The following is a 23,593-nucleotide window of genomic DNA, read 5'->3' on the forward strand; positions in this document are numbered from 1 at the left end:
TGCAACAATGTCATTCACAACCTTTCTCATCCCAAATACTCTCCGAAACGTTAACAGTGCTCCAAGCAAACAACTCTGAATGGTGCAAAGTAAACCAGTACAGACACTTCAAGGATACAACAGTAAAACCTCTGAAGAGTGAACAGAAATCAGAAACTGATCTCAGCCATTAAGGTAGACAGGGGGATAGGAACAGAATAAAAAGTGATGTCCAGTTACGTATTTTGCATAGTCTTTCAATGCATGAAAACAGCAGTGGAGATAAAAATGGCTGCTGCCAGGATGGAATACAAAAGGAATGGAGATTCCTAAAACAATCTAATAATTCCAGTTGCATCCGCATTCAGAATGTGTGCTATGACACAGCAGAGGCTGCCTGAGCCAAAGAAACTGATCCTGGTTTCAGTTCCACCAGTGGAAGTCACTCAACAGAGCAGAATTCATTTGAAAAAGGTGGGAAACCTCTGCTTTGGGAGAAAAGAATTCCTCAAAGCCCTGAAGAACTTCAGATATTTTTAAGTGCTAGGTTTTAGCCCATCTGTAAGCCTTTCCCCTGAACTGCTCCCCACACTCCTGACCCACTCGCTCGTTTTGGCAGGTAGTACATGAGAGTGCTCAACTGAAAAGAACTTCAGAGGCCAAGGTGCTACCTCTCACCTGCTGCAGCCAGATAATGTCCTTCCCCTTTCATTTGCTGTTTCCAGTTTGTCACCTTTCTAAGTGTGTCTCCTGTCAGCTGAAACCAGTATCAGTCCCACAGCTCTTCCTGTTTTAGGATGCACCAGACAAATGGTTTGCACAAATCCAAGCTCCATCCTTAAACCTATGAGACCAGCCACACTTCCAGTTTAATAATGAACATGATAACAGCTCTGTTGGCTTCTACTTACCCAGAGTCTCTAAGTAAAAAGGTAACAGTCATCAGATCTTGTTAGTTTATAAATAGCCCTTTAAGATTATGAGGCAAGAGGGAAGCTGATGTGTTGAACTTCGTTGGGATATAAATAGGCATTCAAATAAAATATAAATAAAAGACATCTTTTGTCTCTTTTTTTCCCACTGCCAGAATGACAAAGCACAAATATAGATATATGAATGTTTTGTTCTTTCACTTTAAATTGAAGATGTGACACTGCATAATTTGCTGATCCCATTTTCAAACTTGGCATTTTCTGGTGAAAAACACAAATACTCAAAAACTTAATGTGCCACTTAATGTGCTATAGCACCATGCTTCGGTGTCAAGAAGAGCGCTTAATGGACGAAGCTTTCCCAGCAATTAGGCACCATTTACAGAATTATTGCACCAGGATTTTTCTCATTTCTTAAGATCAGAAGCTGACTAAAAATACAATTTTTTTTTGGCTCTGCATGATTTTTTTTTCCCAAAAAAAATGCTGGAAAAAATAAAATGCCCTACTCATAACCAGATTTTTAATTTGGGTTCTCTTTTGTAGGTGCTTGAATTTTTCTATTATACTTGCAGGTACTGCAGAGAAAATGCAATTAAAGCTCCCTGCCTCTCTCATATTCTACAAGGTTTTTTGTTTGTTTTGACCTTTCCAATTTACTTTGAAGGTTCAGTAAGATTACATGAGGCAACTCCTTCAACCATCTCTAAGCAGTGGCTAAACACTTTTTGAACTATTAGTAGTTTTGGGAATCACGAAAAGTATCACATTCACCATTGTATTTTTTTCTAGAATTAATGTTTTCAAGGACAATTTAAAAACCCATATATATATTCTTGCCTGTGCTGCAAACTGAAATAACACAAAAAAATAAAACAAAACCAAAAAAGGAGCAGGAAAGACCAGCCCCTACCTACCCACCCTTCATCCCTGCCAGAGATATAAAACCCCTTTTGCGAAGGTGTCTGTAAAAGAGCAGATTATTGGCGTGATTGCAAGCTACAAGAAATCTGAGACATCATGAGAAAGTATTGCCTTGAGGTGGGGGGGGGAGTATCATTAAATAAATGTAACAGCAATTTTACTAAGCAATTTTCCCCGTTCATAGATGGAATTAAATACTGAAGCAGCCTTTGGCAGAAAGAAGAATGGCACTGCAAGTACTTTGTCAGGGAGTTGATTTCAGCTGGAATGTGAGTGAGCTAGATGCAAATTTCCTGAAATAAATATAATGGGACAATAACTCCTTCTTTACCTCCTTCATAAGAAAAATAAAATAAAAGGCTTTTCCTGAGAGCACACTATTTAATTTTATAGTCAGAAAAGAAATGCTTCTTTTAGCCACTTGGAATCCTGAATCTGTTTGAAGAACTTTCAGAACAAACATTCAAGAGAGGATGAAGAAACCTACCTCAGTGAAAATAAAATCCACTATTTCTCTTTGGCAGAAAATGTACAGGGCACTGACATCTCCATTAGTTTCTTAGTTTTATGCATCAAAAATGCAAAACGAAACACTACAAGACTGGTAGCTGGCTTTTCTCACTGTAATGACAATAATCTCAAATAAGACATTTTGCTCTGAAGAACACTCACACACACCCTCCCTCCAACTTTACATGTGGTATTATTTCCTTAAGTGGTCTGGACTCTGGCTGAAAACAGTGACTCCCAGATACCACAGATGCAAATATTTCTTCATGGTCTTCAATGGATGCACGGACTGAACACGCAGGAGTTGGGCTGAACTGGTCTGGTTTTGTCCAATTCTGAAAATCCTGTTTTCTCCATTTACTAGATGCAAACTCCACCAGTAATCTGCATGGTCTTAAGGTATCCATTAAGGTGTATAAATTTAAAACAAGGTACTATACATCACCTGATAGAAATTTTTCCCTCTAATGCTTAAGAAGGCATCAAATAACTGTTTTTAAATAAACTATAAATATCCCATGTTTTCCTTTGCTTTTTGGTAGTCCAAGGGTTAGGGGTCTTTTGTTGGCTTTGATTTTTTTTTTTTCTTGGATGCTTTTTTTGGCAGGTTAAAAAGGCTTATGGCTTCTTAAGGCCAGGTAATAGATTTGAGGCCTAACTTGGTATCCTGTGGTAAAAATAAATGTAGCCCTGGTCTTTTGGAGGTCGTTCTGAGGCACAGACTCTAAGGTCATTGTAGATCACCCATCTGAAATGAAAACAAGACTGATTACATTCTGTCTGTATAAAAGTCGTGCCATGAATACACATCCTGCTCTGAACAGATGCATGTTTCAAAGAAAACATTTGTACACCCGTTTGTCTCCCTCTGCTCATCATCAACTCACCTTCCTTCTTTCTTGAGATGACAAACATAGTGGCCACTCATTGTGGATGTTCCCATGTGGCTGATGAACCCAAACAGCTCGTATCCTGTTTAACAAATACAAAGGGGAGCATAAGTCTTATTGCTAGCATTGCGATATGAATCTAGGGGAAACTTTTCCTAATCGCAGAGAAGCACCTGGGCACTCCTAACTCAGACTCTGCATCCCCAAACACAGTTTCTGTTCAGACTGCAGCATATGCTCAGTTTAACTAGTGCTCAGATTCACTGTCAAACATCAAAACAATCCAAGCAAAACCCACATACATCTGTGCATGTACAGCGGGGCTGTGATCACAGCCCTGGAAAGAGAAAACAGCAGATTCATTCCCAGTTCACAGAGAGCACCACAGAAAGTGCTAGATATGGAGTTCATTCCACACACAGATTAGCTATGTGTTTGAGCGTGATCACAGATCCCTTATAAATCAAACAAAAAAAACGTAAGTTCTAAATTTCATCAGCCCATAAAAGGGAGGACAGGAAAGAAATGTCTTCCTTTAATACAAAGGACAATTTTTGTACTTTGAGCCTCTGGAGAACACATCATTGGTTCTTGCTCCCCACCCATTCATGCCATTCACCCAGATTACCACCAAAAGTAAAAGGGTACCTTCTTTCAGGACATTGCATAAGGACAGAGGCCTGGATTTTGGTGGAGAGGGCTTTCTGGAGCCATTTTACAGTATCATGTTGGTTATCAGGATTTCAGGCACTCAGTAAATGGTCTCAGTCTATAAAGGCTAAGTACCACAAAAAATAATTATTCCAAATCTTTTTTTTTTTTTTTTAACCTAATGATTATCAGTCTTTCCCATGTCTCCACGAGACTTAAGATTGGATTTTATAATGTTAGAAACAAAGAAATTAGCATTTTTATACAAAAATGGCAACCACAGAAACAAAATCAAATGGCTGTTAATATTTTTTTCTAAGACCATTACAGTCAAGACCAGAGTGACAAGCTTAGAACATAAAACAGGTATTAGAATAGGTCACCAATGACCCTTCAAAAATGTTATGTGATAACGTAACATTGGAACCACTGAGCTATTGTACTCTAGTGCTTTTACACCTAAGGTGTTTTGTTTTTTTTTTTGCCTACTTCACAGCTTTGACTGCTGTACATTTGCTCCATCTTGTGGTTTATTTAGCAGTCATACGACTGAGAATCTCAAAGAAAAAAACATTACCCAAAAGAAAACATCAAAGCACTACAAACAGAATGCTAATTATACCAGCCACATTAGAATAAGGAATTTGGTTAAACCCACCCACCCAACCTCACCCCAGACTACAGAAGGACAGAAACTCAGGTGGTCTGCAACAGCAGAGTTATCTTTGGGATGCTCAGCCTTTGAAGATTTTGGCATTCTAGCTTTTATTTGTCCTTCTATCTTACAGCAACAGACAAAAACATAAAACTAGGCCAGGAGAGACTTTTACACTGTGGCAACAAAAAGCTGGGACTCAGGTTATTCCGTGAGTCCAGAGAAAGTTTACTGAGCAAACACAGACCACAGAAATTAGCCCCACAGCATCTGGCTGAGCCCCAGAAGCAGGATTAGAAGTAAGTTGTCTGTAAGAAGTACTTGGGTAGGTGTGACGCAACAGCACAACAGCCAGCTCTAAGCTGAGGAACTTACTTCCAGGCCCATCTTTGATCCTGGGTCCCTCTGATCCTGTCTCTGTAAGGATATTCGCGTTAGCATGGTTCTCCATATCCATAACATCCAAAGCAGGCTCACTCTCTTCTTCAAGTTCAGGGCGGCTGAAGATCCATTCCAGTGCACGCTCCAAATTATTGTTCTGTGAGTCAATCAAACAAAAAAGCAGCCCTTAACACATTCTCTAGAATCATGCTACCACTCATATACCAGCCTTGGAAACAAATACAGATCATATGCAAAAGACCTGAAAACTTTTAAGATATATACTCTACCTCCATGGAAAACAGTATTCAACAAGCACTCTGCAGAAGCTTAATAGATGGAAAAGAAATCTTTCCACAAACATTCCGCATGGTCCCTGATTTCCCATCATGAAGATGCAAGGTCTTTACGCGTTCTGATTGTTTCTCAACAGCTATTTGACTACATTTTAACATTATGTAATGCACACTGCCCACCTTCTCCACCTTAACCTAACCAAGTCAGGCATCCCACACTTTGCCAGAATAGTTCTAGGCACATCATCCACTAACTCAAATTTTATATGTATTTTTCACAGGTATCTGAACACACACACATACAAGGCACATAATACCAAATGAAACCCAAGTGCTACCACTAGCTCAAGGAACTCACTGTTGCCTTCAGCGCTTGAATTGCTAGGTTTCTTTGGAAGCCCATGGAAATGATAATGGCAACCATCTCTTCAGGAGGTTGGTTATCCAGCCCAACAGCCCCTAACCCAGCCGCTCCACTGGAAGTGGCTCCTCCAAACGCAGGTACAACCAGCGGCTCAGCGAAGTCTGGAACAAGCAAACATTCATCAATTCATTTGCCCCACCGAACTGGAAAGTCAACAACACACACAAACAAACAGGACCTCAAAAGCAGCCTAGAAATCAATGTGCAGTTTGTTTCACTTGCCCAGCTGGGACTTAGATGTGTGGAAAGCCTTAAAAACAAGTTGCAACAACTTGGCACATCACAGATGTGAAACAACTGAAGGAAAGTAGCAAAGGTTGATGTAGAAGCAGTGATGACACCAGAACAGTAGACAATCCAGCTGATATGCATATAGTTGTAAAATTAACTGATTCCATAGCTTTAATATGCTGGTTAAGCTCAAGTAAATTCATTCCCCATTTACACAAGCAACACCAGAATCCACAATGAAATGGGAACTCAACCAAATCAGGAGCTTCCTGGCAACGGAGTGCTCAGGTATGCTCAGTGCCAAATCACAGGCTCAAACTTTGTATGGTTGAAACACAGGAAGTGGAGAACATCTAGCTGCCAATTAGGTGTCCATCAGTAGATAGCCCAAGTTACAAGTATGTTGTGAATGCACTAACCTGAGCTAGAGAAGGCTGATATGGAAGAAAAGCATCCACAAAACAGACCTCTCTGTACTTAAACTTGATCACAAGTCAGCTTTCCCCTCTAGAGCAAAGACCTAGCCAAAGGCTGGAAAACAGAGAGCTGGCCCACACCATCAATGAGGACAAGAGACAGTACTCTTGGTGTAACTTAGGTTTGTTGTCTTTTAGACAGAGCATGTCATATGATGGTCAAGACCTGCATCTCCTAAGAGCAGTTTAGGAAAATTCACTCACACGTCCAGGTTTCCTGGGGTGAGGAAGGGGAATGTTGTTTCTCTGTCACACATTACGAAATTTCAACTGACTGCCACAATAACACAACCAGGAGCTGAGTTTAATTTGTACCTTCCAGTCACTAACCTGGTTCTTCCATATGTGCAATGATCCAGTTGAAAGCCACTTCAGCACCCAGGTTGCCTGTATAGTACACGGCTTTCCGACATGCTTCCAAAGGAAAACCCATCTCTGCCAGTTGCATAACTGAAGACTCATCAATATCTAGAGCTGCAAGAAAGGACCTTCTAGAATATAGAAGTCTAATTTAATCTGTTGTACAGTATTTCTTAATGTTATTTGTGGTGCTACATATTACTGTACATACTGTTAGGATTTGTTTTAGTACTAAGGTTAGCAATAAAGCCATACTCATTAGAAAGCAGCCTTGTACAAAGCATTATAGTATTTATTATGGACTTGGAATCATTAATCTCACTAACCTACATAGGTCCTTAAACCTTGACAATTTCCTACAGAATTTTATTTATAAAAGAACTCACCGCTGAATTTTAAGGGGTGAAGTTCGGTACTGAGCTTAGCTAGGGAGGGCCATCTAGAGCCACCACAGCTCTCAGAGGAAGGATCTTGCAGGCAAGAGAAACAATGGCTGCTGGATCTAGCAGTCTCCAGTTGAACTTCATCTCTGAATAACACAGACTGACAGCTTCAGCTGAGATCAGAGTCCAGAGGGAGCCAGGATCAAGCAGCTGTAACCCCCAGAACTGCAAGATCCTGCTGATGAGTGGCATCTTGCAGATGAGTCCTTGGCTCCTGCTCAGGCCTGTTGTGCTTTGAACACCTGCAGAAACTCAGTGAGTCCTTCTTCCCAGGAGAGGTGGTACCTCTTTAGGTCTCATACCATACCACTCGGACACATTGTCTCTTCTGGGGCTTTTAGCTTAGAGCAGAACTTCTGCTACTGCCTCTGCTGATGCATGGAAAAATCAATTTGTTCTGACAGCACCACTGATACTATAAAGCACTACTACAAGGACCTTCTTGGTATTCTCTCTCTCATTAATAAGTTATTATTAGAAGTAGCACAGATAACATTCTGCTTAGAGATAACTGCAGGTAAAAATAAGTTTCCAACACAGTAAATATTAAAGACACCTCACAGATATCAGTATCCCTTACTACTAACGATGAAGCAAAAAAATCAAACTATAGTAACAGAAGGAGCAGATTACGTTTAGACACAATTTAGAGTCCACCAAGTCATTACACATCCACTATTGATTTTTTGCCGTAATAACACCTCTGTCCCTCAGGTGTGCTACAAGCTATTGCTCATGCTTTACAGCTATATTTCAAATGAAAATTTTTGAAGTGTGCTTTTTTATAAATATTTTATTAATATTAACACGGAAGCACAGAACACCACTACTGCAAGACAAAAGTAAAAAAAAGTTTGCAATGTTAACTCCATAATTAATTATGTTTAAAACTTTTTAATTTTTAATTTAATTTAGTTTTAAAAAATTTTAACAAGCCTCTTTTTTAATATTTAAACTTATTGTGAAATAATCATCCCAAACTCCTTAGAGCAGGAAGTATCTACATGACTAATAAATGACTAAAATATGTGTTTTTTCTTTTCTCTTTAAGATCCTTTTGGAAAGGGCTTGATGCTACTACAGACTCTTAAGAGTCCTGCACACAGGCAAGCAAATGCTGAACAAGTACAGATGTCACCTGTTACTTAAAGGAAGCATGCAGCCAGAGCTCCATGCATCTCTATGCATACAGAGAAGCCATTAACTGAGCAAAAGCATGGCGATTTAAGCAGCTGAAATACCAGTCTCAGAAAAATGAGATACGTACACTCCATGAAATGGTTCATCGTACGATCTGAAAAACAAGGGAAAAAAAAGGAGGGAAAGACACATATGAAGGCTAAATAGATTCATATTTTTTTCATTAAAAAAAAATCCATGTTTTTTAAAGTCACAGAAACATTGGACCTCACACACAGGCAGAGCATGATCATCTTTATATCCCTGATGTTTTGCCTTGAATTAGCAATCTCCCTAACAACTCAGAATGAGATGCTGCTAGTACCATAAACCAGCAGGAATTATATCTGATGGCTGACCTAACCTAACTTAAATAAGAATCTGTTCTGTTATAAATAAGGTTCCATCACCCAAACACACTAAAATCAGGTCAGTCCACTGAGCAAGAGGGTAAAAAAGAATAGGTCATGGTAAGGAACTGCAGATAAGGGTCAACATTCAAACCTTTAGAGAGCTGAACTTTGACATAGCGTTTGGCCTGGCACACAGCCTCAGGTACTAGTTTTCTTTCATGGAGAGGATCAGGAGAACAGAAGTCAGTACCTTTCGGATCATCAGGAATGATAATGGGAGGAGCAATGTCTGGAAGTTCCTCTTCTCCTGGCTGGAGACCCGTGGCCCGAAGGTGGTTGATATCCAGGAAGTCTGGCATGTCTACAGAAACATCTACAGAAACAGAGAAATGAGTTAAGTGTATGAATCCAGCAAAATGACCTCATAGAGCCAGGATTCTGGTACACAGCTGACAAACAGCCAGGATAACTTCACATGGATTAGTTTAATTTGTCATGAAAGAAAAGAAGATTCAATTAGGATCTTCACAGTATAAACCTCAGAATGAAGTCACGTCCTCGTACAGGAAAGCACGTATACCTTACAGGTTATATTAGATAGAACGAGAAAAAGGTAAGTACAAAAGGCACATACCAAGCTTTTTGGGTATCCAATCAAGTCCAAAGGTGAATTTCTTTATCTGCACAACTAAGTACTCAGGAAATGAAGCAAAACGAGAAGTCCTGGAAAGCACAAGAAATTCAATTCAGTGAAGCAGGGCAACAACATCAAAAGCAGCACAGATTTTAGTACCTCATGCACACTGAGATAAGTAATTCTAGTAATTCTGAGTGAAATGAATCATGATGAATTTTATAAAATATAAGTGAGAACCTAAATTTCACAGGAAAGTAAGTTTTCAAGTACAGTGAAGTATAGTAGCTTTCTATGCATTTATATCCCAAATGTCAGCTGAAAACCTTGGAGATATTCAGCTTGTAGGAAAAATATAGGAAACAACTAAAAGTGAGATATTAAATTTGCTTACTCAGGCAGTTCTGAAATTGAATATCAGGAAATAACTTTTCAGTGATGTATCGGCTAGAACTTTAGGGCAAGTGTTTAAAGCATAGCTTGGACAGAATGGGCTAACAATGGAATATGCAATTTTTCATTCTAACAGTAGCATTGGCAATCAGGTATCAGTCCACCTATAAAGAATTTCATTAAGATAAAGATGTCATTTTGAATTTTTCATATAAAAATGCTATATAGAAATACATTGTATTCTTATTGAGCTACTACAATATTTAACAAAAATAGAGATGACTCTTGAGGTGAAACAGATACCTGATTTTTGTTCACTTAATGAAGAGAAAAAGTTAATCTTGAACACAATGAAACCTTATATGTATTGCTGTTCTCCTTCTCCATGTTCCCATTTTCCTCGTATTTAGTATCCTGAACCTTTCTCCTTATCTTCCATTTACACATACTATCCTTTCCTTTAATTCAACTTATTCTGGGTAAAATACAATTAACCCATCATAAATGAGGCCTTCCTTCTATATTACAAATAGTTGCTTTCTAAATTATTGTTAGCTCTACCTTGCACTTTTAGTAACTTTATTATCTGCAGCAGAAAACTTTGAATTTTAAACACATTCTTCTTTATCTTTCAGTGATTTTAAATATCCAGGGGATGAGTAAGTGCTAAATTAAAAATAATTTATCCTGGATAATGTTCTTCCAACATGGTCACAGTAAAAAAAAAAAAAAAAGAGAGAGAGAGAGAGAGAGAGAGAGAGAGAAACCTCCACACCTTTCTGCTATGTTTTTCTCTATACCACGTGCACTTGCCTCACAGCTTTCAATACAACATGAGTGAAGCTGTACACAAAAAGAGGGATGTGGCATTGATATGTTAAGTGAGCTAAAAATAGAAGGTATCACAGCAAACCAGTTGCAGAGCTCATTTTTCAACCAGTCCTGGCTGCTGACATATAGACATGGAACCTGATAAGAAACTAACTCTTGTTAACAAGAAATTCTGCCCCTGCAAAATTCAGTCCTCTGCCTCCCATCCTATTTCATCTCAATGCTTTCTAAGCCCCAAAAGTTATTGTTTTTTATCTACCTAAATATAGGCACACAAGGTAGTTTCCTTCTTTTTTAAGTCCACCTTGTACCATGGCCCCACATAAGTAACAGCAATCAAGCTTAACAGATACAAACAAATCCTGTAGCTTGCATATGTGGATGGGTTGAAATCCAGACACACAATAAACATAATAACATAATTAAAACAGCATTATCAGCATAGCACTTCACAAATGCAAATACTTCCATTAATCTGAAGAACTTTTTCACACAAGAAGTAAAACCTTCATTTGCTTTATCTTGTTTTGTCTCAACACAATGCTCTTCAGCATTTTTAGTCAAATGAAGACCTCAAGGGACTAAGCACAGAGATCCAGAGTGTGTCTCTTAACACTCAGTACAGAGCTCTATCACTACCTAATACATGGGAATCGATTTTAAAACATGGGCAAACAATTAAGTCATAAGCATTTAAAGTTCAAGCTTTTAAAATCCAGCTCATTTCACCTCTTGGTGTTTGACAGTTTAGATGAATTTATTTCCTGCTCAATTGCTCATTACAGCTCTTGTCGAGCTTGATCTGTGCATAACATTTGTGAGCCCCAACATTAACATGACCCCAGAGCCTTTTAATCCCTTTGTCTTTTTCTCACCATGCCATGTCCAGGAAGGAAGGTAAGCAAAGAGTACAGGTTTTTATTAGGCAGACAGACACTTACTTAACTCCTGCAGATTTTGCTTGAAGGGCACTGCTCCAGAAGTCCTCTACATTGTTTGGTTCAGAAAAAGCTTGCAGACATGCACTAAATGGGATCTTAGCACGGACAAGCTCTGGTGGAGCTCTCCTTGCAGCTTCTGCTTCTCGCCTCTTCAGTTCATATGCAATTAATTCATCTGAGAAATACACATTACATTGAAAGCTAAATAAATATTGTTGTGGTTTTTATGTGCCTCACTGCAGTCTTATTTTTGCAGGTCTTAGTAACAGAATAACTTACCTACCAATAAAGATCTTGTGTGGCTCAACTGATATCATTTATGGTTGGGAGAGTTTCCAGAAGGTCAGTCAATAGACTTCTTTTTTTCCTTACCTTTGTTTGTTGCTGCTTCCATTGCAACAGGTAACTGCATGATATAGTCCACCCTCTCTGTGTAGCGCACCTTTCTGGACTGGCAGCATTGTGTGCGTTCTTCCACCAGGAACCGAAAGACATCACTGGGGTTTTCTGAACCTACTGGGTTCCTCTGAAAGGAATATTAACGTTCACTTTAACGATCTTCCCTTAGATGACCAAAGAATCCAAAGACTGATGGCAAGCACAAAGACACCAATGTTGCTCCCAGATCTGACAGCTCAGCTTGTATTCTATTGCATGCCCAACTCTTGCAATGACAGAGAAGTCCTTGATATCTGCATACACAGCAGTACCTTGTAGAAAGATACTAATTTTCAGGGTATGCACCCAATGAATCTGACTGTGTCAAGGTAGACAGAAGAAGCTATGAAAGTGACAGGTTATAATAAAGACTGAAATCTCAGGTAAGTAACATGGAACATCCCTTCAGCAGACAGAATTGCTGCTACCACTCTGAATCTGCATTGAAACAGAACAAGAAACTTGAAGTTCATTATCCAGATAGAAGTGTCATACAAAGAATAAATCCTCCTCCTTATTGTTCACGTTAGTATCTGTTATCAGGTTAAAAAAATAAAAAATAAAAGGTCTTCTAGCCACCCTGTAATCAGTAATGTGTTTTGTGATGTGGAACATTACACATGCAAATGTGAGTAACTTCATCTGAACTAACACATGAATAAACACCTTTGATTCATGGGGAAAATAGGAAAATGAGGGAGGAAGGATGGAAAAGAAAGAAAAGCTTTAAATCAATACCGACTGTCTTTGTAAGCTTCCTTTTCAGAAAGGCATAGTTAAAATTCACAGCACTGGTTCTTTTACACGCAGCATTGAGCTGGAACTCAGTAGAACTAACATTTTATACTCAGAAATATTCAACGGACAAATATTCACTTTGCCTTCATCAGGGGAGACTTCTCCCGTAATGACTCAATGACATACAACTGGGATTTGCAAATGGAGTTGGACGTGGTGATTAGTTTGCTCCCAGTGTAGACAAAAATTTGTAATAATAATACCACCTAATTCACTATTATTCCAAGACAGACTTTGATATGGTAAAAAAATGGATAGCATGTAATCATAAATGAACAGTAATTTAAGGAAAGACACGTACATTTATCTTATAGCCTGGTCAATGATGCTTGACCTTTCTGTATCTCTTGCAGCACTGGTCATGCAAGAGTCTGAAGTCATGAGAAGGGAGAATTAAATTTAAAAAAATGTTTCTAAATCAAAACACATTTAAATTGGTGCCATTTTCTACATATCCAACGCTCTAAAGAGTATATTAAAAAATGAACCATTCATATAACAACTTGGTCCTCATTGTCTGACACAAGCACAGAAAAGAAGTAGCCAATATGATTTTCTCACCTCTACTAGATTTATAAGATGTAGGAAAAACTCCTGTGCGTCTTGTTGTCTATTGGATGAAAATTCTGGGTGGCCTTTACTTATAAAGGCTTTAAACATTCGGGGAGATATTCCATTGTGTTGTGGCTAGGAATAAATGAAAGAAAGAAACTTTTTAAAGAACTTTTGTTCTTTCTTGGACCAAAGATTCCCAAATCACTCCACTAGATCTATTTTTGACCCATTTCTATCACTGTAGAAATAATAATTTCAGTTTCATCTGGACTTCCTTTTTAATAAAAATGAAAAGGAACCTGAAATATTATTTGACTGTCTTAGAATGTTTTCTGACATTTCCTGCATCATTCGCTTCATCTGATTTTCCATGGCATTTGCAAGTTACAGATTACTGCAGGTTTCATAGAATCATAAAATGTTTGCTGTAGGCTAGTAGTTTTCAGAAAGGCTAAAAGTCTACACAGTTTTCTAACATTTGACATTCGTTCAGACCCTTGTTTCACTTAAAGCTATGTGGGCATTGAAGCACTTTGATATACCAGCTGGCAGCTTTGCTCAGGACAAAACCTTTCTAGAGATCTCTGCAGAGTGAAACAGAGAGCAACTAATGCATGCAGGATTAATTCCCAGAGGGGTTGCAGAGAACAGACATGAATCTGCAATTTGCAGGTGTTAGTTTTGAAGGACCAGGAACATACTGCCTTTGGCCAAAAAACTGTACCATGTATGAAGATCTCTAGCTGCTAAGAGAGTTCTCATTTTCACTTTCACACTCTCTATACCACTTCAGGAAGCTTTTTTTTTCCTTGGAATTGTATCCTCAAGAATACACTAGTTGTTATTCCTTTTACATAACACTTTCAAAAGGGTCAGAATCTTTTACTCAGATTTGCCTTCATCCTCCATAAGACCAAATAAATTTCCAGACAGTCCAAGCAAAAGCATAGCCTCTAAGACCTACTAGATGTTCAATATTCAGCCAATCTCAGTCTTTACTACAGTTGCACTAACATTCTGGTATAAAAATAGAAAAAGCAGCGTGAAATGGAAGATGTATAAGGCACGCACTAGCGGGGCAAAATTTTATTCTTGGTTTCATCAGTGTAAGATAGCCCTAGACTCACTGAAATCAGCAGATTCTCAATTATGTTTTTTCAGTTTCTGGCAACATACCAGCAACCTCATTAAACTAAGATGCTAGTTAGAGGGTCTCAGAAAGAGAAAGGATCTCAGTACTGCTTGAACAGAGATGTTCTAGGGATTTCTGAATCATGGATTATTTATCACTTTTGTGTCCTCGATTGCCTTTCAAAGCCAAGACTGGAGAGAGAGATGCATAAAACAGCTCAAATTACTACACATCAGGCTTTTTTCTATGTTGAAAGCAAGAATACTGCAAGGTGGCACATTTGCCCTGATGTGTAATGCAATGAGTTTGGACTTCAGCCTTGTTTCCATCTATATGCTTTTTACTCAGCCATTTGAGCAGGGAGAAATATGCCACATGTGACAGTCTCTAGAAGAGGATCTCACCCTGTAAACTCTTTCTACCTCAAGGACAAGAAAAATAATGGAAGAAATGGCAGAGCTCTAAGCAGAAAATCAAGTCCTAGTTGATGACCATTGAGGCTTTCAATCTGTTCTTAATATCAAAAGTGGGTCCAAGTGGCTGCCGTTCCCAGATAAAGCTCCTGTGACAAAAAGATTTCAGCTCCCCAAAACCATGAATATTTATAGAATACCTGGCATACTTTCCCCATCAACAGTTGCAAAACAGTTTAGCTAAATATAGACTGTGCTGGACCAATGCAGATCTCACATAAACGCTTTTACAGGCAACAACTCCAAAAATCTTTGGATGAATTCCAAAGACCCAGAAAGCTAGAGAACTTCTTTGCATGTAGGAGGCAAAAAAAAATGAAAAGAATAAAAACAAAATGAATAATTGATTTTATAGACACAAAACTGAAGCACTTGAAAATGTTGAGGGCCTAAAATCCTCTGCAATCATATTAGTTTATTTTAAATATCAGTACAGCTATCTGGATGAGAAATATCATCTGTACGTATACTGGTATTTTGGGGGAAAGCTGGCAGGGCAGGAAAACACCCCCAAATCCACAAAACCTACATTTGTACATCCAGAGCAAGAAAACAGAGAAAACAGCTATATTTATTTTTTCTAAATAACTCTTCAGTACAAAGAATAAAAGAAATAAAAAAATATTCAATAAAAAGAATAAATAAAGGCTGACTCAAATACCGGTAACTGCTAGGATTTGCTTGATAAGGACCTCATCTGATGCATGTAACTACAATTTTATTTAACTGACCTTACGAATAATACAGATATTCTTAAAAATGCATGGCTACTACTAACTACCTGACAGAAATGTATAATATTTGTCATTAAAAAGTTCTCAACACCTCATTGCCAGTAGTGGCCGCTGGCCTAAACATGCAGATGTAGGTTTATTCTAAAGGTCCTGAACTTCCAGCACATAATTCCTCATTCATATCCTGTATGCATTTTAAAAAGTGGGTCATCAGTGTATGGAATTGAAGGTGAGGAGTCTGTTGAACTTATTCTACTATTTCTTAGTTATAGTGATGCATTGACAGATTTTAACTTTATTTAACGGAAACATAATCCACATTATTGGTTGCACCAAAACAATGACTAACTATTGTACAAAACAATTGCTTTGAGACATGAGGCTTTCAAATCCCACAAACTACTGTGTACCAGATGTTCTGTCTTTGTCCAGTATCTCCCTGACATTCTTATTTTAGGAGAAATTCCTGTATCAATAACTGATAGAGGAAGGTAGAGGAAAAAAATCTATTTCCATGGAAAACATCATCATGCTTCTGTGACAGAAGCACACATGATTTCTATTGTCTGTGAAATTATGACCTGGTAAGAGAACTTTTCCTCCATAAAGAAAGTTCTTTCCTACGCTATTGGCTGCTAGATCACCATTTGTTTCTAAATATCCCATCTATGGAGTCCGCAATTTGGCTCCACGTGCTGCTCGGAATCACAATAAGAGAGGTTGGCAGGGACACAAACACATTCCAGACAGTTTTCCTAGCATCACTCTGAAGATGTTTCAAAGTAGATAATTTGAATAGTAAAACAAATCTAAACTTCAACAGATTCACTTGGATAGATAACACTGACCAAATAACTAGGATTTTGCTCCAGGTAGTTATTAAATTGGATGACTGTAGGGAAAACAGGCAAATCCAAAAGCATCAGAGTTCAAAGAGACGAAATCTGAACTGGTGTTATTCTCACTCTGAAATGTTGAGGGAAATTACACTAACCTGGACAAAGAAAATAATCTTTCCCAACTCACCACTAAGCTGCTGACAGTTTTTCTTCACAAAAGTAAGAACAGGTACAAAGATTAAAAGGTGAATCAGGCAGTGTCCATGAACCTTGCTGACACAAATACGTCAGTCAGGCCTTGGTCAAAAATTATCCTTACTGCTAAACAATCAAAAGACTGTCAGAAAAAGAATATGAAGAGGCTTTCTAATTATTGTGAAAGTATTCATTGCTGAATGATGAAAGCATTCACAGATAAAGATATAGGTGTATGGATGCCACTATATGCCTTGATGCTTGGCTGTCCAGTGGTTACAGTTTCAATTTATATACAAAATCACATCTACTGTTCAATTTCTAGGAGAGACCCCACTGGCACAGGCGTGCTTCCACATGTTTTCTGTAACCATAAAATACTCGAACCAAGCCTCAGTGGACATAGCTCTGCATGACACCTCTTTCATATAAATGAAAGCCTCCAGCACCACTAAATCTTGCATTACATAGACAGGTTCTCCTAAAATCAGGTGGAATATCGTCACACACTTCTCAGAAACAACTCTTTAGTTCTTTATCCTTCTTTCTGCAATTTAGAGAGGACTTAAAAAATTTCTTTTAAATACTTTGGACTCTCTAAATAACATTTTTTTGTCCCTCAGAAAAGGTAAACCTAAGCTCTGCACTCATTAGTGGAGCAGTACAATGCGTTATTGGCAGAACCAACGGTATCTTTAATGCTTTGCACAAATAGTCCCTGACTAATATATTCCTGACAAGAATCCTGCTCATTCCACCTTGCTAAGCATCCCTTTCTGGATCCACCCGTGCTCTCCAATGCCCAGCACCTGTTCCCTTTTCTCAGGGTATCATTTTTACCTAGTTACCAGGCTGCACAAGCTCAGTCAAATACCTTGTGTTCTTCTTTCATCACCTGTTCAATAAGCTCAGATTTCATGGGTGGCTTAGAGTACTGGCCTGAAAGGAGGCCATGTCCCAGTTTAGCCCTGTAGGGAAGAAAATGGGGAGGAAAAAAAAAAGAAAAACGTGATAAAACAGGTAAAGCACAGACAAATTTCTTCCAAGGAAAAAAGAAACTGTGTTTTTGAACCCCTGAGGAAACATTATCTGTAATTAAGCAGAGAAGTCTTCACATTCTACCCTGTGCCATGTTTCATTTTCAAGCCCATGCAGACATGCTCTTCTGTCCTGCCATTAAATTATTCAGATTCTATATAAATTGACAAAGTAAATAATTGAAAAGTGTCACTTACATCTGAGTGTTGAAATCTTGTGTTGGATCAAGAGGGGAGTAGTCATATATTCTTGGAAGGTTTCCCACATACCTGAGCAGCAAGAACAAAACAAAAACATTCAAATATCACAGCTAGATTTACTCAGAGATATACTAACAGATACTCGGTCCTCAGCAGTGATACATCTGCAAGCTTCCTCTGTGCTAGTAAGTCAAATTTTGCATCATAGCAATGACTTAATCTGTCCCTGGTGAGTGTTTCTATCATGGAAGAAAATGTCCATTTCATAATTTCTTTACTATTAAGTTTTGCTTAGAAGCTTCTAGCTAGAGAGAAGGATACAGCACTGTTGTTCAGTAAGAATTTAAGTTCTATTCCTTGGTTGTGAAGTAGCTACTGGATGGTGTTACTCAAAACCACAGAGGAACAACATACTTCCTAGTCCTCACCAACACTGCTGAATAAATTCCAAGATTCTTTTATTTTTTTATTTTTTTTTTAAGTCAGGCAGGACCTAAACAAGTAAAATAATGGTTCTGTTGAGTTTTCTCAGAGAAACAAATGCTAACTCCTGACAATAAACACTGAAGTATATATTGTTGTAACCAGTTTGTTGAAAAGTGCAGCATTTTGTAGCATGTTATCTGACTATTGCTTCACTTGAAAACAGATGAAATAACAGGCTACATAGGCAGGGCCACACTGAAAGAACACGCCTAATTTCTGCCCGGTCCATCTTTCAAAGATCTTCACTGCTTTGTTAATACTGCATGCTTCAGGCAACTCCAAGGACAATGCTGTGGAAAACCACTTCCCTTAGTAAAGACCATTCTTATGTTTTTCAAAAATGGAGATAGAAAAGCTGTCAATTAGTCTACAGACTCTACTCCATACGGCTAACAAAGTAAACAAACACAAGTTCTCTCCCTCTTCTTCTCCTGAAGGCAGTTGCTACTTGTAAACCTGGGAGGTGTTCCAAAATCTAAAAGCCTTACTTCCGGAGCACACGCTGCCATAGATGTGCATGGAAAATGCACCCTGAACTTATTGCAAACCATAGACTGTATACTTGTATATATATATATACACATATATACATATATATAAATATATATATATGTATATATGTGTGTATATATATATATATATATATATATATAAAGGCTTATCTCCTTGGAGTGATGTGGCCTGTTTTGGTTGGTCAGGAGTATTTCACATTCTTCTGTTGTGCTAATTTTGTATGACAGGCAGACCCAAACAAAAACACTGAATCCAAAGCAAGTTCCAATTTCAAAGGCAGATTAGGTCTGGGGTTCCAACCTTATCCAGAATAGAACAATACAATCACTAAATCCTCTAACTGGCCACTGAACTGACTGAAAGACCTGCTTGCATGTAAGACATTAAAATACCATTTTGCAGAGAAAAAAAAAAAAAAAAAAGAGAGATTGGGGAATGAAACAAGAGCTAACTTGGAGCTACTTACGCTCTCTGGAACTCTGGGATGCTGAAAATGGTTTGCATGACAGCATTGAGGTAGCAACTATTTCCCAGGTTCTTCATGCCGGTATATCCTGGACCATACATGGGCTTGAGTTTCACTCCAGATTCCTGAATCACTTCCCATTCTGAGACTCTTGGTTTTATATCATTATCTCTTAGTCCATTCTCTGTCTGAAAACAACAAGATTTTTTTTCCTTTTAATTTCTACCACTATTATATTGTTGTTGTCATCATCACCAAATTTGTCATCTAATACAGAAAAGAAGAGCCAAACCATGGAAATGGGAAAATGAAGGTAACTTATGCATGCTGGGGAAGAGATCAGGGTCAAAAGTCTAGCAGCTTGCTTATCCAATCCTTTGCAACATCTGAGACTATACCTAAGTTTTGAAGGTTGCTAAATAAAACAGGTTTCCCAGAAAGACCATTGAATAAGAGAGATTTTTTATTCATAATATTGATAAGGAAATCAGTAAACTAAAAATATCATTTATTAGTTACATGAAGTCTTTTGAAACTGGTTTAACTCTTCTCTGTTGCTTTATAGCCTATTTTTAATTTTGTCTTCATTTGGACAATGAAATACCTGTCTTTAAAACCATATTCCATTCAGACTTCTTAGATTATTTAAACAGAACTGGAATCAACATCCATCAAGATACAAATTAGTAAAGAGGAATTTTCTACTGCCAGCCACAGGAAGAGGACCCTGTTTGCCCCAGTCCCTTTCTGGTATACCACATTATAATCCATACTGCCTTCTACACTTGAGTGAAAGTATGGATTTATTCATTTTTAATGTCTGTATTAACAAGACCTAGACTGAAATTTATAGCTTTACATAAAGACCCTTTCAATCACGTTTTACTTGCTATTAATTTATTTTTGCTTAATATTTTTATCTACTTACACAATTAACAGGCTTTCCTCCACTCATTGTAATTAAATATTCAAGATATTGTTATCTAATTGAATGATGTTTTTCATCTTGAAGAAAATGGTACAGAATAAGAGAAGTGACACATATAAACTGCTGACTACAAAGGAACTTTTGGATAGGCGATTCTCAGATCTGAGAGTAACTATTCACTCATCTCAGACCTCAGAAAATAGAACATGGACTGGCTGACTAAACTTCACAAAATTAAACATTATCATAACAGTCTGAAGCAATCACACAAATATAAGCTACAAGAATCTTTTTTCTGTTTCTTCCTGCCCCCATCTAGAAGAGAAAAAGAAACCAAGAAGATTCATTTCCTACCATTTGCATCTGCAGCATATCAATCCCAAAGTGTGCCAAATGCTTTGCTATGTGCGGATCTAAAACTGGCTCCTCTTCATCAAAGGAATAGACATCTAGAAAAGCAAAGAGAACAGATGACCTATTGTATCAAATGTTATTCCTTCTCTTTGTTTACTAACATTGCATTCTCGGTACAGGCATGCCTACGCAAGATGCCTTATTCGTATTCTCTGGGTTTGGTTAGGACCAACAGACAGATGTACACATACAGACCCACATAGCTTAGTAAATGCCTTAAATGTTTTCAACACAATCACTTCAACTCTTCTCCTTAAAACAAATTACATGCCCTCACGGTATTAAAACCTAAGAATATTTATAGCAATTACAGTATTTCCCCCCCAGAGTAAGTAATCTATAGGGAAAAGAAGGAACAGGGAACATGAAATTTTCAGGTTCATAGACAGTCTACATTTTGAGCATGACAGCAAGAGATTTTGATTTTTTTGTGGAGTTATTAGATACAGGCAATCGCATTAAAACTGAGCATGTGGAGCCCACTGACTACTGCCACTGGTGTTCCTAGTACAGTTCAAGGAATCCACTGATTTCCTTTTCCTGTGGAGATGTAGGAAAAACTGTGAAAGTCTTTATTAGAAAAAACTTGGATGGACTTAGAAGATTAATCTTGTGGTTAGGGAGAAAGGCTGCTTTTATTATTGGGGTGTCTGGCTTTATTGTATGAGAGATTTAAATTTCAGTTCTAGCTCTAAAATAAGTCCTTATGGCCGATAAACATTTAGGAAGGGCAAATTTCAAACTGAGGAAGAAAGCAGTATGTCTAGTGATATTTTCTTTATGAAACCAAGTTTAACAAATCCAACAAGAGGGACAAAATGGAGATAAGAACTCATTTTTAGCATTTACCAAGCAAGACTTGTAATGAAACTGAGTATTAACTACTTGAGCAAAAAACAAAGCTGCAGGCATCATATAAAGATAGGAGTTATAAGACACCCACTAGAAAGACTTGAACAGGCCTTCCATCTTCTTTCTCTCTTTTCTACCCTATTCCTCTGTAGTTTATGAATACTTCCCTGTTCTGTCTCTACATCACACCGAACCCCAGAATCCCCTGGCCAATCTGCCTGCACTCCTCTCAGCCAAGTGTCCTTCACACCCAGCAGAGTTTCTCTCAGTAACCTTGCTCCATGTGACTAGATCCAGGCTGACAGAGAAATCTGAACCAGAAGAAAACAGAAATAAACTTAGGAGGAGAGAGCAGGAATCCAGATAAAGGCTGTTCACAGCACAAATACCACCTCTGAAGGGTCGTTATCCTGCTCTCTCCTGGCAGCTACAGACCTTGGCTTTGCCTCAGCCCATCACATGTGTAAGAATTATAAAAGAAGGCAGTCTCCTTGAGGACTGCTAGTAGGAAACTCAAGCTGAAATGACAAGTTGAAGGCTAGCCACCATTCTAAGACCTAAATACAACTTATAAATTTGGCAGCCCTACAAAAAACATTAACTCTCTCAAACTGAGGAATGGTGGTTTTGGGTCGTGCTGCCTTCAGTTGATCAGCCTTCACACCATTGGTTCTCGTGACCCCTCTGGCATGCGTGGGGCTGTAGCTGCCCATCTGCTTGAATTCCACAGCATGGTAGCAAGCGTGCCCAGAAGACATGACACTTCATCCACACACATGAGATCACAACATTCCCATAGTCTCCTGGCCAAGTCGTAGAACAGCCAAAATATCCTGTAAAGCTCAAACACCTTACCCAAGCAAGATTACACATCAACTGATCTCAGGTGACTTCTTTCAACATGGAAGCTTTGATTTTGTTTTTCCTCATTTCTGGTGAACGAAGAGAGAGACTCCCTCTGGGACTGCCGACCCAGAGAAACAGAAATGGAACATGTAACAATCTTCCCTCAGGTTCAGCTCGTCTCATATACTTCAGTACTTTCTGTTGTGCAGCCAACTTAAATTCATGAGACAAAAATAATTCACTTATTTCAAAAAATCAGAGGGCAGCAAATTATAGAAAGAAGATAAGAGCCCCCAAACACAGGTCTGTAGTGCTCTCCTGCAAGAGTCTGTATAGAAGTCAGCAAGTGTGACACACAAAGGCTGATGTCAGAGTAAGAAAGTAAGAGGAATACAAGGAAAAAGCAAGAAAACAGGAAAAATCTGAGATAGGCACCACAAAGCATTATTAAACAGAGAATAATCATTGTAATTTGTACTACAGTAAGAAAAGTGGCCATGCTACCTGTATTTCCTTTACTTCTCGAGCTCAAGATTTATGCCTGTTCTGGCTGTGTGGACATCACACTTTCCTACTTAAAGCATAAAGGGGAATGGTCCATGAAGAAACAAGTTGCACAGGATTCCCCAGAGAAGTATCTGACAATTATTGAGACTGGGATCCACAAAGCACTTCATTCAAGAACCTGTCAGATAGGGCCTCCCACTGCTGAACACCTATTCCAGTCCTCAGAGCAGTTTCAAACACGTTACGTCATAAATACTTCAAATCAAACCTAATGACCTTGTCAAGACAGGTAGCAGGTAGCTCAGACTGCCAAGAAGTACTCAGCCTAGAGAAGCAAACTTTTTCTGTGCATCCCATCCAAGGTCCTACGGTGGAATTTCTGACCTGATCCCAAATCTGTTTGTTGACAGAACACTACAAAAGGGGGCTAATGCCCCAGAAATCCCTCAAAATGCATGCAACAGATTTCTCAAGAAAAGACGGAGCTGCTCTCCTCTGCTCCCTCTGTGTACAAATAGGGTAGATATAAGTGGAGTACTGGCACCACCTCTTTCTCCTTCTTACTGGTGTGAAAAACGATTAAGTTATGTCAGCAGAGGGACCAACACTTATTACTCCTCTACCATTACCTCTTCACCTCCAGCCCAGGGAAGCAGAAACCAGACAGACTTTACGTCACGATTAGCCATGGGGCCT

At 38.5% G+C, this 23,593-nt stretch overlaps 1 protein-coding gene across 1 annotated transcript in view; it reads right to left on the bottom strand.

The window, feature by feature from the left end:
- Positions 1-1,364: 1,364 nt before the first annotated feature.
- USP13 (ubiquitin specific peptidase 13) overlaps positions 1,365-23,593 on the bottom strand; it is a 46,423-nt gene continuing 24,194 nt past the window's right edge. Inside the window, exons 7-21 of the mRNA XM_035334955.1 lie at positions 20,633-20,727; positions 19,351-19,538; positions 17,883-17,954; positions 17,522-17,615; positions 13,281-13,406; positions 11,856-12,009; positions 11,484-11,658; positions 9,319-9,407; positions 8,935-9,057; positions 8,420-8,446; positions 6,680-6,823; positions 5,577-5,743; positions 4,917-5,079; positions 3,233-3,317; positions 1,365-3,093 (exon numbers count right to left, since the gene is read on the bottom strand). Coding sequence (XP_035190846.1) covers positions 3,000-3,093; positions 3,233-3,317; positions 4,917-5,079; positions 5,577-5,743; positions 6,680-6,823; positions 8,420-8,446; positions 8,935-9,057; positions 9,319-9,407; positions 11,484-11,658; positions 11,856-12,009; positions 13,281-13,406; positions 17,522-17,615; positions 17,883-17,954; positions 19,351-19,538; positions 20,633-20,727 — 1,796 coding nt within the window. The 3' untranslated portion in view covers positions 1,365-2,999. The remainder of the gene's footprint in view (positions 3,094-3,232; positions 3,318-4,916; positions 5,080-5,576; positions 5,744-6,679; positions 6,824-8,419; positions 8,447-8,934; positions 9,058-9,318; positions 9,408-11,483; positions 11,659-11,855; positions 12,010-13,280; positions 13,407-17,521; positions 17,616-17,882; positions 17,955-19,350; positions 19,539-20,632; positions 20,728-23,593) is intronic.

The sequence above is a fragment of the Oxyura jamaicensis genome, chromosome 9 (assembly GCF_011077185.1).
Source record: "Oxyura jamaicensis isolate SHBP4307 breed ruddy duck chromosome 9, BPBGC_Ojam_1.0, whole genome shotgun sequence".
NCBI lineage: Eukaryota > Metazoa > Chordata > Aves > Anseriformes > Anatidae > Oxyura > Oxyura jamaicensis.